Source organism: Elgaria multicarinata, chromosome 4, assembly GCF_023053635.1.
Source record: "Elgaria multicarinata webbii isolate HBS135686 ecotype San Diego chromosome 4, rElgMul1.1.pri, whole genome shotgun sequence".
NCBI classification, from domain to species: Eukaryota; Metazoa; Chordata; class Lepidosauria; order Squamata; family Anguidae; genus Elgaria; species Elgaria multicarinata.
In genome coordinates this window covers 104,935,590-104,953,618 of record NC_086174.1, presented here as the reverse complement: position 1 = coordinate 104,953,618, position 18,029 = coordinate 104,935,590, and the positions used below count along the sequence as shown (strand labels likewise).

Below are 18,029 nucleotides of genomic sequence, written 5' to 3'. Positions count from 1 at the left end.
TTTAAAACGTTTGGATCCCGCCCTATATCACTAGGATCTCAGGGCGGCGTGCAGATAAAATCATACAATATAAAACTATAAATACACACAGCTAAAAACAAATTAAACCATTAATCAAGTTAAAACCAATATATAATTTAAAAGCAGTAAAAACAATTAAAACAGTTTAAACGATGTGCAGCCGCCCACCATTTCACCCCAAAATTGGGCACATACCGCTACTGCATCTAATAGAGACCGTAAAGGCCCCATATACACAAGGCTGCCAAGCACTCTATGGGTCTCGCAGGCACTTGACTGGGGTCTGCGTTTATGCCCGGAGCAGCCGGCTGGGTCTGGACCCAGTTGGGCACTCCAAACAACCCTAGTGGCAAGCAACCCTCAAAGTCTTTCTGAAAGATGAATGCTTTTACATGTCTCCAAAGAGACAGAAGGGAAGTGGCAATGCAAGTCTCTTCTGGGAAAGATCCAAATCATTGGGACTGCCACCAAGAAGGCTCTGCTCCTTGGGGAGGCGAATCCATCTTCCCTACAAGGTGGAGCAAGACATCGTCAGAAGATCCCTTGTGACAGGGAAGGACTCATAGAAAAAGAGATGTTTCCTGAGATATCAAGACCAAGCTGTTTCAGCTTCAAAAGGCCAAAACGGACTCTTTAAACTGGACTCAGAAACTAACTGCATATTACAGTGTGAAACACAAATCGTGCCATATGAAGCCATATGAAGCCAGTATCATTAGCCTGGAAAAAAAAGTGATTGCTTTACACAACAATCCCCAGGACCTGACTTTAGAGCACAGTTCTACTGCGAAGAGTAACTATGAAAACTGGCAGGCTCCAGTTCTACAAATATTGATCTATTTGCCCCATAAGCATTTTGTACTGGATTGACATGTTTGCTTGAAATAACTGCAGTTCATTACCTTCAGGGGGCAATAGTTAGGATTTCAACTTATTTAAAATGATATGCATTTTCTCTATTCACAAATGCAACTTTTCATTTCTTACCACTTACTGAAGGCCACCTTAAATAACTCTAAAGCACCACAGAAACAAGCACATTCACGTAACAAAATACATAGACTGTTGATGTTACCTTTCTGTCTGGCTTTTGCTATTACTTCTATATGTTTCATAGCTGCCTTCAGCATTTTCTTTGTTATAACCGCTGGAATATCCACCTGAAGGACAAGTAGAAAGGGATGGACATTATCACTAAAAAGATAACTACAAGGTGTATTTGCATATACAGTAACATTCTACCTGCATAATAAAAAAGGTGAGAAAATACTAAGATAGGTTTGATGTTTCATATTTTCATGGACAATACATTAGATTTATGAGACTAACAGCAATAGACTTAGGGGCAATGCACATAGTCAGAGCATCTTGGTATACTGGATTCTATTACTGTATGTTCACTACCAAATTAGACCATTAAAAGTCATTGCCTCACCTCAGACAACTCCAGGTCCTGTACTTCTCCCCAACATATATTTCCAGTACCCAAACTAAAATACAATTCAAAGGATTCTTTGAAAAATGCCACAACCATTAGACTGATATAAAACAGTATTGAGTTTGCAGTGGGGATGGATCTACAAACTCTTAAACAATCTTTATTACCACCTTTCCAAAAGCCTCACTTAAATTGTTGCTTTTGATTCAAACAATGTAGCTGTTACCTTGTAAATTCTACGAATTAATACAGATGCAAAAAATCGCAATGTTGCTCTAAGTTCATCCAGAGATGATTCATCATCAGTTATATCCCTGCAAAATTCCAAAGCAAAGCGTTGTATAAAAAACTCAAGAAAAATTAACTACTAAAGTCATCTATGACGTTAATAAAAAAACCTTACATATTAAGCTCATAATATTACTGACAAAAGTATTGCAAGTAATTGATTATATGCAAAAATAGATTGAGAACAGCAAAAAAAAAAAAAAAAAAAGAATGGGGAAAAAATTCTAAGCAACACATATATTAACCCCTATAATCTAATCACATAACCTAGATATAATTCAAACCAAGAAAGAGGAAAGATATATATGAAAAAGAAAACAATCTGAAGTTTTATATAAATAAATCAAATCATTTGCATCAAGGAAAATATTTTGTTTACACAGTTATTGTTCCAAACATTCACGAACAACCATCTTTCTTGAAAAACAAACTTGACAATGTTTATTTCATTAACAGTGTGGTATTCCAACATTTCATTCATTCTGGGTTGTATCCACTTGGCATCTTGTTGCTGACAGAATGTTCTTTGATCCAGCAGTGGAATGGGGAGGGAAGCAACTTTAAGCAATTCCCCCTGCCGCCTGCATCATCTCCCAAGCTGTTCCAAAGGGCCTCCCAATCCTCCAGACCAGATTTTGTGTGTGAAGGGATGGGCGCCGGGGTGGGTGGGGTGGGGGTGGGGGGCTGCAAGAAGGATTCTCAAAAACCGCTTCCCTCCTCATTCCATCATTGGCAGCCTCTGCTGGATCAAAAAGCCTTCCATCCACAGAGTGACACCAATTTGATACACTACTCTAAAATAGAAAGAATGTTGTGATGCTTTCCAGTAATGTGAAGTGCAGATCCAGGCTGCAGCAAACACATTCAAAATTCATTCTAAGTCTACTGGTTCTATCACAGCTTTTCAGATAGTCCAGAACAACCTTCTTGGGGTCCAGAGGAATGTTTTAACCCGTCATTTCTTCCGTTTTATCTAGAATGTCCTTCCGGAATTTTTGAATGCGGAGGCAAGGCAACACACATACAATCTGCATTGTTTGAATTACAAATCCAACATCTATTAGACATGTTTGGTTATACTGGATTGGATCCATATTTAGCCACGTGCAACAGGGCTGGTGAAAGCAGACTTCCCTACCCATTCCAGCCCATGGCAGCTCTTCCAACTCCTGAAAATGCTACACAGAGGGCCAGGAGATCCTTTTAAATGGGGTAGGCTGTGAGACGAGGAAAGGGAGGAAATCAGGTAGAGGCACCTTCCATGAATGGAGCGCCACTTACAGAAGGTGCCCTCATCCACTGGGAGCAGGATCCTCCCTTTCCCATTCAGCCTCCTGTACCACAGCCTACCCCATTCAGCAGGATCCCTTGTCCCTCTGTGTAGAATATTTAGGGGTTTGGAGGTGCTGCTGTGAGGCAGAGGGGATGAGGAAGTCCACTTCCACCAGCCTATTTGCACATACCTAAATCTGGATCCACGCAGTCTCTGTGTAGTCCGGTACCATTGATAAGCTGCACTTTAAAAAGTATGTTTCAGGTTTGAATTTAATCTGGGGTGTATTTTTTTTAAAGGTTCATCTAGCTCTTGAAACCATTTAACACGACCTAGGCAGACAGAACAACATTTAAAAGGCACAGAACATACACGTCACAGGTCATATAACGCCAACTGCTCCAAAACATGATGCTAAAATGAAAGATCATACTATATTCCTTTTAAAACCTAGAGCAATACAGCACAAGACACATTTAAAACACTAACAGATCAGCATTTTCAGATTATCAAAACAGTCTAAGTAGGTTTTCATATCCATATATTAAGACTAGCCCTTTGAACTTCATATCACTGACGTCTACTCAACTAATAAAAACCTCAAAGGTCTCTTTTTATGACACAATGGTCTTTGGGCTCCCTCTGGTGTCTTATTGAAGCAGAGCATTAAAATGCAACACTGAGTTCTAGGAACATCTCGTGTGAAGATGTTAACAATATTATGCAGCATTAAGAATGGGGTTTCCCAACAGAATTGTAACTCAGTGGGAGAGCACCTGCTTTGCTTGCAGAAGGTCCCAGTTTGATCCCAAGCATCTCCAGCTAAGGCAGGAAAATTCCTGCCTGAAACCCTGGAGAGGTTCTGTGCAGGCAATACTGGCCTAGATGGACACAGTATAAGAGAGTTTCCTATGTTTTAATCTTTTTGGCTTGGCTCCAGACGGAGTTGCACGGTTCCCGCTGAAATCAACAACAGGATTTAAGCTATGACTAATCTTTCATAACAATTTCAATTGGACCTAAGTGCAACTAACTTAGTCTGGATCCTACATATCATGCGCGGATTTATTTTTTTCCTTCAGTCATAGAGGTAAGCAACCCTTTCCTCTGAAGCGAAAATCCTATCCACTTGGATTGCCTCTAACTCCCACAAAACAAGCAATAAAATTGCACTGCAGCAGCTCACGTCAATTCCTAACCCTGGCTAGTCAGAAAAGTCAAATGTTCAGAAAAAGCACATGGTACTGTGTTCCAGGGACGTTGTCATTTCAGAATGTAGATGGAGGAAAAAATATGTTTGATTTCTCTCCTAGGTCAAAACCTCCCTGGATGTGGGAAGATCAGGGGGAAGGTTAGGGAAGACCCAATCCCCTTCAAGTGCTAGCTTTGGATGTGAAGGGAATTCAGACATGGAGAGGAATTTGGAGATGAAATAGTCCATCTGGATTCTAAACTGTATCACATCCTTCTGCTTATCATTTAAATCCGCACTCAGACAGAGCCGTGTCTTTGCTAAAAATCCTCCACCCAATTCTTTCCATCTTGCTGCAGCTTGCACGTGCCATGCATGGCTGTGTTGTGTAATGCCAAGCGGTGCAGGGATGGGGCATTTATACCAAGTCAGGCATACTGAAGCTTGCTTCGATGGTGGAGCTGGAGCTCTGGTGCTCGGATCCAACAAGCTGCTGGCTTAGTACAGCACATCAGTCTCCCCTAAACTGGTGCCCTCCAGATGTTTCAGACTAGAGCATTCCTAACCACGGGCCATGCTGGCTAGGACTGATGGAGTTCAAAGTCCAAAACATTTGGAAGGCACCAGTTTGGGTAAGGCTGCAGTAGGCGAGATCACATCACGCCAGTCCTTTTCCAGCTTCATTGGCTGCCAGTCCAGGTCCGGGCCCAATTCAAAGTGCTGGTATTGACATTTAAAGCCCTAAACGGTTTGGGGCCAGGTTATCTGAAGGAACGCCTCCTCCCATATGTACCTACCCGGACCTTAAGATCATCTACAGGGGCCCTTCTCCGTGAGCCCCTGCCAAAGGAAGTGAGGCAGGTGGCTACTAGGAGGAGGGCTTTCTCCGCTGTGGCACCCCGGTTGTGGAACGAGCTCCCCAGCGAGGTCCGCCTGGCGCCTACACTGTACTGCTTTCGTTGCCAGCTGAAGACCTTTTTATTCACTCAGTATTTTAACACTTAATTTTAACTTAAATTTAAATTTTACTGTTTTAACTCTGTATTTTAATCTTATATCAACTTTGCTGTGTGGTTTTATCCTGGTTGCGCTTTTTATACTGTATTTCGTAATTGTGTTTTAACCTGTTGGGTGTTTTACTGTGGTTTTAATTTTTGTGAACCGCCCAGAGAGCTTCGGCTATTGGGCGGTATAGAAATGTAATAAATAAATAAATAAATAGATCACAGGGCCAAGCTAAAAACACAACAGGGGGTCACAAATATAGCCAGGTGAAAACAAAGCTAAAGGCAATGTTCAAAACAAAACAGGTCTTGCTATTTACTGTGTTATCTGTACAGCACCATGTACATTGATGGTGCTATATAAATAAATAAATAAATAATAATAATAATAATAATAATAATAATAATAATAATAATAATGATATGACTAGATCAGCTTTTTCTTTCTTCAGCTTAACCTGTTACATAGTACTCCTGGCAGCTGACGGATCTTACAACATACAAATATTCCTCCAAACTAATTTGGTGGATATTCAGGAGAAAAAAATACACATAAATACAGGAGCCATGCAACCATAAAAGGAAGATTAAAAGAGATTGTAGAAAGGCAACACTGAAATTTGCAGAAAGGCAACATAGAAAATCTTACCTGAACCAAGGATAAACAAAGTTTTCCAGAACTAGCTCAAACACCTGCAGACAACCACATTTGACATTAAATAAAACATTAAAATGAACCCAGTAAAAGAGCTAGCAACAACAAAATTTGGCATTTATAATTTAGGTTGGGATCCTAAAACCCATCCAAGGTCAGAGAACAGAAAAATTTCTTTCGTTTCCCATTCCACCACCACCCCCAAACCCACCCACCCCACTCTTTCAAGAAACAGGGGAGCATCCACCCCTGGCCTTTCCTTCACACACTCTAAGCTTCCACTCCCTAATTTTTCCCCACTGGTCTCTCCCATGGTAAAAACGATGAGAGGGGAGACTCTCATCAGAGAATCAGCACTCCTGGCACCTGGGTGAAGAGAAATGTTGCACTTAAGAACCCTGAATAATGCATGCTGCACATCCATAATAAAGGAGGCAACTATGGAGATGATACACCACTGGAGGAAGCATTCACTAGCAGACATAGCTACATGTATTGCATGAATCTTCATTGAGAGGCATAACCCCAAAAGTATATCTAGGCATTTAAAAAGTGGAGTGAGGAACAGAGATGCAATGATAATGGTGTTTGCATGCAATAGAATACTTACCTGGTATCCAAAACAAGGATGATTCTGATTTTTAAAAAAGAGTAATAAAATGAGATTTCTATACTAGGTGTTGCTGAACAGTTACCTCCGATAGGGAAGCATCAACTTTAGAAGGTACTTTCAGGTCCAGCCATGGCTGATAATTTTCTAGCAGTAAACCTGGCCTATAGAAGCAACAGAAAGATTATTAAGTAGTGTCCTACCCATGTTTCCCCAAAATATGATGCAAACGCTGAATATTTAACCTACCTATGCCTATTGCATTTGACTTTGCCACACACAGCACAACTGTAACCCTGGGAATAGAGTTCTTGCAGTTCTAAAGGCTAAGGGGAAAAGCAAGCAAAGAAGTGTTCAGTGTTTCAGAATCCTAAGAATGCCGTAGCTATTTTTAATTGCACGTAACGAGACAGATCAAATACTATCATCTCATAGAAAGGGGGAGGGATATTAAATTGTTGTAAAGGCGGCTCTGCAGGCTCGCCCCACCTGTCTCACATCAAGATAGTCTTGCCTTTTCCTTTAAGGCAGTAGCAGCTGCAAAGGCAAAAAGTCTCCCCTGCTTTCGTATCCTCTCCCTGATTAAAACTTCATGCCACCCATCACCTGGTGCTTCCCTCCACCCAGAAATCTGTTCTTCCTGTTCAACTTCAGCTCTGACACTTAAAAGTGAGCCGGGCAATGAGGAGGGTGGCAATCAATGGGAGAGTTCAGAGGCTTCCATCTATGCACCCTTTTGATAGAAACTGAGCACAGACATAGACCCTGCTTTACACATAACTTACAAACAGACCCACTCTGAAAGTCATGGATCCCTCACTATCCCATTAAATTTTGCCCAAAGTCAATGGGTTATCAATAGATTAATGAACTGATTATCTAAGGGTGTAATCTTATGCAAGTTTAGACAAGAAAATGTCCTACAACTCCTTAGCTGGCTAGGGAATGCTAGGAGTAGGATTCCACCCTAAAACAGAAGATAGAAATATCCTTGGAATAAAACAACAACAAATGGCCATCAAAGAATTTGGTTGATTTAATCTTCTGTCTTTTAACCAACTTTTTGAGACAGTGAAGGAAATGTATAAAACTTACAATTTAATAAACAAAAGCAATTAGTTATTAGACCCACTCTGAAAGATTTACCCATCTTTAATGGGTAAATCCAGCGGTATCTATCTTCCAGGGTAGATTGAGGGGTCATGGAAGAAGAGAAAGCCCCACTGCGTGAACAGAAATGCACTCACACGATGATTGATTTCCACCCAATATTTTCTTCTTTATTAGAAGATAGAGAGAGGATGCTTTTATTTGCAGCAGCATTAACATAGTTCTGACTGATTAACCAACTAAAACTTCAGTTGAACTAACAATCAGAGCTAAATAAATTTTGTTGCCTGATAACAATGCTATTGCTCATATAGGAAATATTCAAGTATATTAACGAAGTTAGACATTACCTTGGTTTTATGTTTGATTGTAAACAGAATATTTGGTAAGAGGGAATCTGGTCTTAAGGAACAATAGAATGTGACAACTCCCGCCACAAATGACCAGAAGATCATTAGAATGTGAAGATACCTCAAAAATAAAGAGAAAGATTACAATCCACAAGACAATGCAAAAGAGTATGACGTTTCTGCCACCAACTTTGAAGAAATAAATCCTGCACTGTACTTCACATCCAAGCATTTTCTCTGTTTCAAACATGCTCCAGTCTGAATTATAATAGGTTAATCTGGGGCATAAGAAGAAATGGCCCCTCAAAGGTCTTGCTTTGAAAGAGACACTGTCTAGGGGGCGTAGGCTTGTTCCCTAAATAAATTAAATTAATTTACTGTCAATTTATAAAAAGCTGACACTTCCAGGGAAACGGGCAGATTTCTTTTAGGAATTATATGATGTCCTCATCTCAGGAATGTTGCACTGAATTCTTATGCTACATGGAAATATTGTTTACCTTTGTTTTTCTAATGTGTTTGGAAACAATGATGTGCGATCTCCAGAAGTGTTGGACCAAAAGAGATTGACTTCGAGATTAGGCAGGGCATGAAACTTCCCCCCCCCCCCCCGAGGTTGAGTTATTAGGTTGTCTCTAATACCAGTGCTACTTAGAGTAGACCCATTGAAATTAATAGGACTTAAATTAGACGAAAATTGGATACAACAAATAGTTTGTTCCGCTGGAAATAGCAGGCACAATTAGGACTGGTCCAGAGCATGCAGGGAAGAGAAGTTTCATGTTTTCCTTCCTGGTCCCAGTGGAAATCCCCCCTCACAATCCAAATAGCAGCTGGAGGAATTATTTTTGTCAGGACTGTGGTGCAGGAGGAAAAGGTTAATGCACCCTTCTCTAGGCTCTTCATCATCGTACTCAAGCAGGTATGGGCAACCATGTACCCTCCAGATGAACTGGACTACAACTCACATAATCCTCAGCCATGCTGTCTGAGCAGGAGAACAGTTGTAGTCCAACACATCTTGAGAGCACCAATTTGGGGGGAGGCTGCGTTAAACCTTTCTGCTCCTCCCAAACTGGACTCCCCGCAACTGCTATTTCGAATTGAAAAATCACACAGCTTCAACAGACATGTCAATGTCATGTGTAGTCTGTTCCTAAAGTATTTTTCACTCTATTCCCCTTCATTAAGTTATTTATGAAGTTTTCTAACTTGTTTTCCTGTTAGAGAATTTGCATCAAAGCAGCTTTTTCCACTGCCTGTTAATCTACATCTGCTCTTCTGAATTTTGATGCCCTCCCACTATCTGCACTCAAGCAAGCATAGAGCAATTCCTTTCACTCAATGGCTATACGTCCCTATGAATATATTCCGTCTGGGATCAAAGGTGTTATGCTTCTGTACACCTGGTGCCGAGAACCCATGGGTAGGAGGGTGCTGTTGCCCTCATGACCTGCTTGTGGTCTTTCCCTGGGCATCTGTTTGGCCATTGTGTAACTAGAACACTGGACAAGATAGGGCAGGGGTGAGCAACTTCAAGAGACCCAAGGTCATTTCCACCCCCTCCGGGCCACACTCCATGGAATTTGTCAGTGGCAGCAAAATAAAATTGCTGCAGATCACCACAATGGCTGAATGTAGCTTATTTTCAAGCTAAATTTTGGCAATTGTAGTGGTTTGACACTGCAAATCAGCAAATCTTTTGCCACGCTAATTTTGGCAACACAGCGGTGAGCTGCAGGGGCTGTACGTTGGGCAGTCCTGAAGTAGGCCTTTGGTTTGGTTCAAGATGGCTCTCCTTATGTTAATTAACTTGAATGGAAATTGGTAACTGAAGATGAAATGGCAATGAGTAGCTTGAGGAATGCAGTGTTATGGGCAAAAAGGATCTATGAATTTTTGTATTTAACTTGTGTTCCACAGAAGTCCCTCCAAAGCAGGAGTGGCCAACTTGTGGCCCTCAAGGTGTTTTGGCCTACAACTACCATCATCCCTCACTAGTGACTATGCTGGCTAGTGCTGATGGGAGCTGTAGGCCAAAACATCTGGAGGGCCCTACTGTAAGCATTGAACAAGGGAAAGCAACAAGTGTATGTTTCTTACTTTGCTGGCCTGACTTTTAGCAAGCTGCTGTCTCAGATTCTAATCAGACTAAACAGTCCCAAATGAGAACATGTATGACAGTATAAATTAATACCTGGTATCTACTGTCAAAATTATGGAGATTTATGGCTGTTGCTTGAAAAGAAGGGGCTGTGGTTCTAAGCAACTTTCCCCATGTGTCATGTGACTCAAAGCCTGGTAGAAGCAGATTCACACAAGCAGTTTTTGATCTTCACAAGTAGAAGTTCGATGCTGAGCAGAATAGTCATGGGTAAGTCATATTTGTATTGAACTAATTTACACACACAGCCTCATACAAAAATAGTTCTCATGAAATGACTGCAGAAAAGAAAAATGATCTTGCAAAGAAAAAAACGATACATGGAAACTAACCGTTGTTCATAAGCAGAACGCTGCTAGTGAAGTCTTCATGGCTGGGCTTATAATATGGATATCAGCAGTGGTCAATATCTCATAAAGGGATGGAGTAGTTCAAGCAAAACTACAATAATAAAACCACTGTTGAAGAAGCCAGATCTAAATCTCTTGGCTATGGAGAATTATCACCCAGTTTCAAATCTACCACTTCTGAACAAGATCTCGGAGCATGTTGTGTCACATCAGCTCCAGTTAGTTGTGGATGACAGTGATTTAGATCCATTCCAGTCTGCTTTTGACCTGAGACCTTTAGGGACAGAAACTCCCTTGGTGGATTACTTACGCCAAGGAATAGAAGGAGGATGTGTGACCCTATTGTTTCTTCTGGACCTTTCAGCAGCTTTCAATACCAATGACTTTGGAATCCCTCTGGACCATTTCTCTAGGATGGTACTTTGGTTCATGGTGTCGCAGTGGCTCAAGCCCTTTTCTGGCTGTAGGACTTTTGTTTCACCTCTAAGCCATCGACATTTAGAGCACCTTGTGGTTCTGTCTTGTCCCCCATGCATTTCAACATCTACATGAAACCACTGGGTGAAGTTAACCAGAGGTTCAGGCTGAGGTGTCATCAATATGCAGATGACACACAGTTCTACCTGTTTTCCACCATCTAATCTCAGTGAGGCAGTTGAAATTCTGGGGGCAGTACTGGAATGGATGAGGTCTGATGAGCTGAAACTTTATCTGCATAAAATGGAAGTAATCTGAGTTTGGAAATCTGCTAATGTGGATGGAGGTTTAGAGCTGACACTGGATGAATTTGCACTTCCCCTGAAGAGTGTTCCTAGACTTAGCACTTTCTGTGGAGGTGCAGGTGGTGTCAGCTGCCAGGAGTACTATGTAACAGGTTAAGCTGAAGAAAGAAAAAGCTGACCTAGTCATATCATATTACTCCTATTCTGTATCATTTACACTGGCTGCCGATCGGTTTCCAGACTCAATTCAAGGTGATGGTTTTGGCCTTTAAAGCCCTAAATGGTTTGGGATCAAATTATCTGAAAGCCTGCATACACCTGTAAGAGCCTGCCCAAACATTAAGATCTGCCCCATTCTTTGGCCTACCGGCAAGAGCCCTTAGGCAGGTGGGTACTAGGGATAGGGCTAAGTGGTGGCCCACACCTTTGAAACTCCCTCCCCACATACGCTTCATCATCGCTGGTATTTTAAGCAAAATCCTAAAGACTCATTTGCTCCAGTCTGTATGTGGTGCTTAAAAATCATTAAAGGTGCTACTGGTGTGTGGGTGTGTGCAAAGCAAACGCTTAACTGTGCACTCATGGTTGTTGTTGTTTTTAATATTCTAAGCCGCCTTCGGAGGGCAGTAGATCCTGAAAGACGGGTTTAAAATCTCTTAAATAAATTACGATATAACTATAAAGTGAGGGAGGAAGACCAGTTTATCTGCCCCCAGAAGCCGAGAAACAGAACCCTCTTTCTTCGTCCATCTAGATTGGCACCCTGCCTTACACTTTATCAGCACACATCGTTACAAGATTATACTAATATTGTACCGCTTTCCTTTGCCCCTCGGACTAATCCTGCCCTTTCTACGCCCGCATTACAGTGTATACCCTCCAGGAAGTTTCGCTCCGACGTCCCCTGCCACAGAGCCGAACCAAGCGCCCCCAGCCCGCCCCCTCTTCCCACCTTACCGGCTGAGCAGGAGCGTCGCCGCACTGAGCCCCAAGAGGATGCAGCAAAACAGCGGGTACTGGCGGCAGGTCTCGCGCAGCGCTTCCGCCCCGCGCACTCGCCGGCACAGCTTCTCCCCGGCCGCGCGCACCCACTTCATCGCGGCGGCCGAGGGAGCCGGCGCACCCAGCCCACAGCTTGCCCTATGGGTCCCCAACCCACCACGGCCGCCGCCTCCGCCCCCCGCCCCGATCCAGTCTTCCGGTTTCTCTCACGTGATCCGTGTCACGTGACCCCTTCCCCCGCTCCCCGAACCAATAGCGCCATGCTAGCAAGCCGAAAATCAGCCGCAAGAGACTTTTTCCTGAAGGAGTCTTTATTTAATCTGCCCCCACCGTCATTGGGTAGGACCCACGAGCTGCCCTTTAAAGGCAACGCAGCCCTGTACCCGGTGGACAATGGAAGGGATGGTACGGCGGCATTTCCGCCCTTACCCTACGCCCTCCCTCCTTTGGGAGGAAATGAAAGCGCCCAAAATGGCGGCGCTAGCAAAGGATGCGTGGGCCAACAAGACCTTCCAAGCTCATTGCCAATCCGGATGAACCCTTCTCCGTTCTAGGGGTTTTGCGTCCTAGTCGGGCATAGAAGCGAAGCCATTCAACTGTATACCTACTCCTTGACTAGAGTAGTTACTACTGTATTTCTTCGATTCTAAGACGCACTTTTCCCCCTAAAGTAACAGCTCTAAAAATTGGGTGCGCCTTAGATTCGATGGCATCTTACAATCGAAGAAATACGGTAGTACTTCGTATAACTTAAAAGCCCCCAGAACACATACTTTCTTCACAAAACTACTTCAGACCTTGCACTCTATAAGCAAAATCTAGAAGTACTACCCTAAATACTAACATATTTAGCATTGCAAAGGCTTTCATAGCCTCGACCTCTACAGAAGGCATGGGGAATTGGACTATTTTATTTATTACTTATTTATTTATTACATTTCTATACCGCCCAATAGCCGGAGCTCTCTGGGCGGTTCACAAAAATTAAAACCATTCAAAATATAAAACAACAGTATAAATCTCATCAGCACCAGCCTGTAGCCAATAGTGAGGGATAATGGGAGTTGCAGCCCAATGTGGAGGTCCACAGGTTTCCCATCCCTGGTGTGTAGTCCTATTTAGATCTCAGCCCATTAGCACTTTGGGCATTAAGTAGCTTCAGCACTATACTTACTTGGAGAGACACTTCACCGTCAAAGTAGTTTAGAAACATAGGACCAGGCTTCACATATCAGTGCCACTGTATACCATTTTTATCCATAACTAGACGTGAGGGAGTTCCTTCATCTACCTGGAGCTACAGCTGCAGTTTATTGTAAAGGCTGTATAAATTACACTGAATTATGTCTTCTTTCTCTATATACTGCTATAAAGTTTTCCCCTTCCATCTGCTGTTCACTTGTAACTACTGCAGGGGAAAACTTAGATTACTGATTTAGTGCCCAAACTGAAGATAAAGTACTGTTAAACTCCACTATCATTTTCTGCCCTATTAACTTCTTGGGTTGCTTTTTAACATAAAGTAGCTTTGTCCATCTTACCTGCAATGACCACTGAATGCAACATGCTTTTTTTTTAAAAAAAAAGCCTGTCTCATGACTGTTAAATCTTATGGAACCATGCTAGTAATGGTAAGCAAGGGCACATCTTTAAGTATGAAATACAGAAAGTCGATATAATTCTAATTATGCTTTTTTGCCTTAAGACTACTATGTGATATGAGCCAAAAGTGATGTTACCAAGGCAATTTTGAGGTTCCCACAATCTAGGCAAGAGATAGAAGCAGGGTATAAAACTGATAGGGGCTTCTGTAGGCATTTTCCTTCAAGAAAAATTAAAGAACAGTTTAACCAAATGTTTTAAATCACACAGGTTCTGTGATTTTAGTTTACTACAAATTAGTCAATACCCCTAATGAATCAAATGCAATTACTTCAGAACTAGAAGTATAAAATGCAATATATAAATAAATGAGCTTCTGCTCAGCACTCATAATGTATAGAGAAGATCCCAAAATTGGGTCCATTATAAGTACTTGTTATTCAAAGTGAAATCAACTGCTAGACAGCTAAAAATATACCCCACCTTTTTCTTACCAATTTATCATTTGTGTAGCTAGCAAAAAGCAACAAATGCACCTATTTATTGTTAGAGAAAGCCCATTCATAAGATCTATTAAAGTTTAAGTTTTGAAAGATAATGAACATCCCTCTCCTACTTACCAGATGTAGTAATGTAATGCCAAAAGATGAGAACAGTTTGTCTCGCTGCTTTCTCTCCTCCCACCTCACCCGATCTCCAAAAAGATCTCATGCTGGTAACATGCTTTCATTTAAGTCTTTTTCGAATAGCTGAGATCGTTCCAAGTAAATTATTCAAAGTCCAGTGATTTTTAATATGGCCACCATGGTCTCTGTATACCTTCAACACCATAATCCTACAACAGGTATCTGCTAGTTGAGGTCATGAAAGTTTGTAACATTGCACTAGTGTAGCTGTATGATCTGAACAGAGCAGTTAATGTCCAGTGCAGCATTTAAGAACACTGTCATGGACACAGGAATGTAGCCCTTGAAACGGCTATGTATCAAATCTAGACTTCTGCGAATGGAGTTCTGCTCAAAGACTATTCTGGGTTCAGTTTCCCAAAAACCCGCTCCTGAGAATTGATGGACTCTCTAGAATAGCATGGGAGGTGGTGAGGAAGGTTGTAGCGCATGAGCACAATCTGCAGCCCACAGACTAATTTCATGTGGCTTTCTGCATTTCAGGCAAGAGCTATCATTGTCTTCCAGTCCACTGGTTGGGAAGGTGGGAGAGAGAAAACGAGATGGCAGAAATAGAAAAATGACCCACCCACTTTTGACTTTGGCCCTGCTCGCCCCCCTAATGTGCAACCATAATAGATGACCCATTAGAGAATGTAGCCCTTGACAAAAAAAAGAAAGGCTGTCCACCCCTGCTGTAGAGGGACACCAGCAAAAGGTGTCTCACACCCTGCCCACCCACCCACGCACATCACAGAAGGGATTTGGATCCGGTGGAATCTTCTGAAAGGGCTCCTTCCATTCATAGATGGGCATCTGTATATCTGCCCCTGTATCTTTCTGGAATTTCATTCCACCTGGTAACTCAAACACGATCTTATGGACTATGTTGTTTGTTTACTTACCTGTAATTCATTGCTTGTACATCACTTATTCAAACCAGCAGGCAATCATCCTAACATCTCTACCACTCAGTTTTCTTATGTAAATATCAGGATAAAATCCCTTTATATATAAATGAAGCTATTCATTTAATATTAAGAAGTGCAGAAATGTTCCACAAGAAACATGTTTTTTACTACATGTCCTTTTCAAAAATGTTTTTTTTTTCCTGAGGGAGTACAGCCCTCACTTTACATCCTAAAGATATGTGTGTGTTTTCCTCATCCAGAGTACTACAATGTCTACAGGGTATACCAAGTTGTAAAACAGTTGCACTGAGGACAATGGCACAGACTTCTGTTTCATCTGCAAAAATTAAATACAACAAGATGAAGACCAGAGCGTCTAGCCAGTCTTCTTGATGTACCCTTTAAGCAAACATTTTATCCACTAATCTCAGAAGTAAGTCAATGTAGAAGATCTCTGTTAATTTGTTTCACTGCAGAACTGCATGACCTGAGTTCTCATGCCAATGTGTTTTAATTTGTACTGTAATTAAAAATAGTTACCACAACCCCTCCACTTTACACAATATAACAGAATAAAAAGAAAGAAAAACTGACTACATGACAGTCAAAAATATATGGATAGGGGTTTCTGAGCTTTCTATAAGAGCTATCTTGTATGTTTTAGAGCAAACCGAATTTTAGAATCCCCTTAAATAGCTTTTCTTTTCAGCTATTGTACTTGTTAAAACAAGTTATGGAAGTATTTACTAAAATGTTGACTATAAAATGTACGTTTCCCTCATCACTTTTTGTATTTACTCCAGCCTTCACAAGTAATGTGATTTAACAACTTCAATTAAGTACAATGGTATGCTATGCAAACTGCAAAGTCAGGAATATTACTTTAAAAATACAGGTTCCAGGAAATAATTTCTCTTTAAAATATAGATTAAGTAAATTCAACTCTTGGCCCTCTAATATAGCCAAATTAATATAAGCTTAAAACAGAACATCTGCTATAATTCAACAGTAACCCACTGCCTTAATATGACAATAGAATATATGACATCCCCTAAGTATCATGTTTTGATAACTTCACTAAAATTTGATGTGCTCTTCAACATTGACAACCCAACACGACCAACCCAAGGTTATCTAAAATCTTATTCTATTAACTTCAGTATCTAATAGTGAAATCTCATTTTCTTTACAAATCTGATTTTAAAACTTTCAATGTTAAGCTTTCAGCTTAAAAGATCAATTTTTCGCAATACAAGCTTCCACATGCATTTTACTGTAGCTTTTCATTATACTGCTAAAAAACTGCACCAATGTCAGAACAGTGCAAATAATGTTTAATTGTAAAAGTCATAATGGCTTGAATTCATAATTATTTTAAGAACACTGTCAAGATTCTGGTACTTATTACTCACCATTGCTTACAAACTATACAGATCACTTCCAGTCAATTTTGACATGTATCCCCATGCCCCACCTATTTTCACAGCTGAAATTGATGGATATTTTACCTCAATTTCAGCTTGTGTATTATCAAATTTCATTTTGAATCTGTATTAACAATTGAATACACAATTCTGAAAAAAGATAATTCATTTTCCCCTCTCCCCCAGCCAAATTTAGTGATGCTCAAAAGCCTATAAGAAGTTTGTTTTTCCAGCAATGGGAGAGATTTGGAAGATTTAAGCCAGAAAGCTCTTCCTAGACTTCCATTAGATATCAAGTCAAATTTGGCATGAACACCTTGACAGTGTTCTTCATAAGACTATGACAGTAAAGATGCCAGTTGGCACAACAGCCTCATTGAAGGGAGCATTTAAACCTCCTTGGCACTGGGACTGCCAGCACCAAGGATTACAATGAAATCAAAATTGTGTTTAAGGCTACATTTAGCAAACCTACGTTCCATAAGCCTCATCCGATCAAGTTTTAAGGTTTTAGAAGCTGATGCAACACTCATGTTTCTTATTCAAATATGGAAAGTAGAACTTTACCATGGGCAGTATATGAAACTGTGGTGGCAGATGTTTCATTAAACAATGACTTTTTTTTTAACCATCTAGCCACTTAAGTTTCTTTCTTAACTAGCAAGGCACATTTACATATTCCCATGAATACTTGACAAATTTTAAATTACACTTTATGTCCCAGCTATCCCAGTAATTGACATACAATATACTAAAATGGTTTATTAAGGTAACAAAAATTCAATTATTGTGAGAGACAGACTACTGGAAACCACTACTCTAAAAAAAATGTAAATACAAGTAAACATACTGAAATGTGTGCGCACGAGATTTTAAACCAGAAGATTTCTGCACTAACACACATTTATATTAATGACACATAAAAAAAATAAAAACTTTATTACAAAAATAAGTTACACTTGCCTCCAGCTTACAGTATAAAACAATTTTATTTGCAGGAATGCAAAATGATTGTTTGCAATGAGCATTTAACATATGACATCTATTTTTTTTGTTAATTTTTTTTCATTTACTGGGGAACTGGTGTGTATAAAACCTTAATTTGGTGTTTCAGATCTTACTGTGGTGCCTACGGGTATGTAACAACTGCAGTATCCCTTTGGGGAAAGTATAAGGGAAGCTCTTTCTGCCAAGCCCATATCAAATCAAGGTTTTATCTTACCTATGCATATTTGGACTTGACAGAAG

At 40.7% G+C, this 18,029-nt stretch overlaps 2 protein-coding genes across 7 annotated transcripts in view; both read right to left on the bottom strand.

The window, feature by feature from the left end:
• Nucleotides 1-12,299, bottom strand: part of SNX14 (sorting nexin 14) — a 39,838-nt gene extending 27,539 nt beyond the window's left edge. For both annotated transcript variants that reach the window (XM_063124905.1, XM_063124906.1), the window contains exons 1-7: nucleotides 12,135-12,299; nucleotides 7,942-8,062; nucleotides 6,731-6,807; nucleotides 6,567-6,645; nucleotides 5,866-5,909; nucleotides 1,686-1,773; nucleotides 1,097-1,181 (exon numbers count right to left, since the gene is read on the bottom strand). In XM_063124905.1, coding sequence (XP_062980975.1) covers nucleotides 1,097-1,181; nucleotides 1,686-1,773; nucleotides 5,866-5,909; nucleotides 6,567-6,645; nucleotides 6,731-6,807; nucleotides 7,942-8,062; nucleotides 12,135-12,274 — 634 coding nt within the window. In that variant the 5' untranslated portion in view covers nucleotides 12,275-12,299. The remainder of the gene's footprint in view (nucleotides 1-1,096; nucleotides 1,182-1,685; nucleotides 1,774-5,865; nucleotides 5,910-6,566; nucleotides 6,646-6,730; nucleotides 6,808-7,941; nucleotides 8,063-12,134) is intronic.
• Nucleotides 12,300-16,670: 4,371 nt separating this feature from the next.
• Nucleotides 16,671-18,029, bottom strand: part of SYNCRIP (synaptotagmin binding cytoplasmic RNA interacting protein) — a 24,822-nt gene continuing 23,463 nt past the window's right edge. For all 5 annotated transcript variants that reach the window (XM_063124896.1, XM_063124897.1, XM_063124898.1 and 2 more), the window contains exon 12: nucleotides 16,671-18,029. This exon is cut by the window's right edge. The gene's annotated coding sequence lies outside the window, so the exon portion shown is untranslated.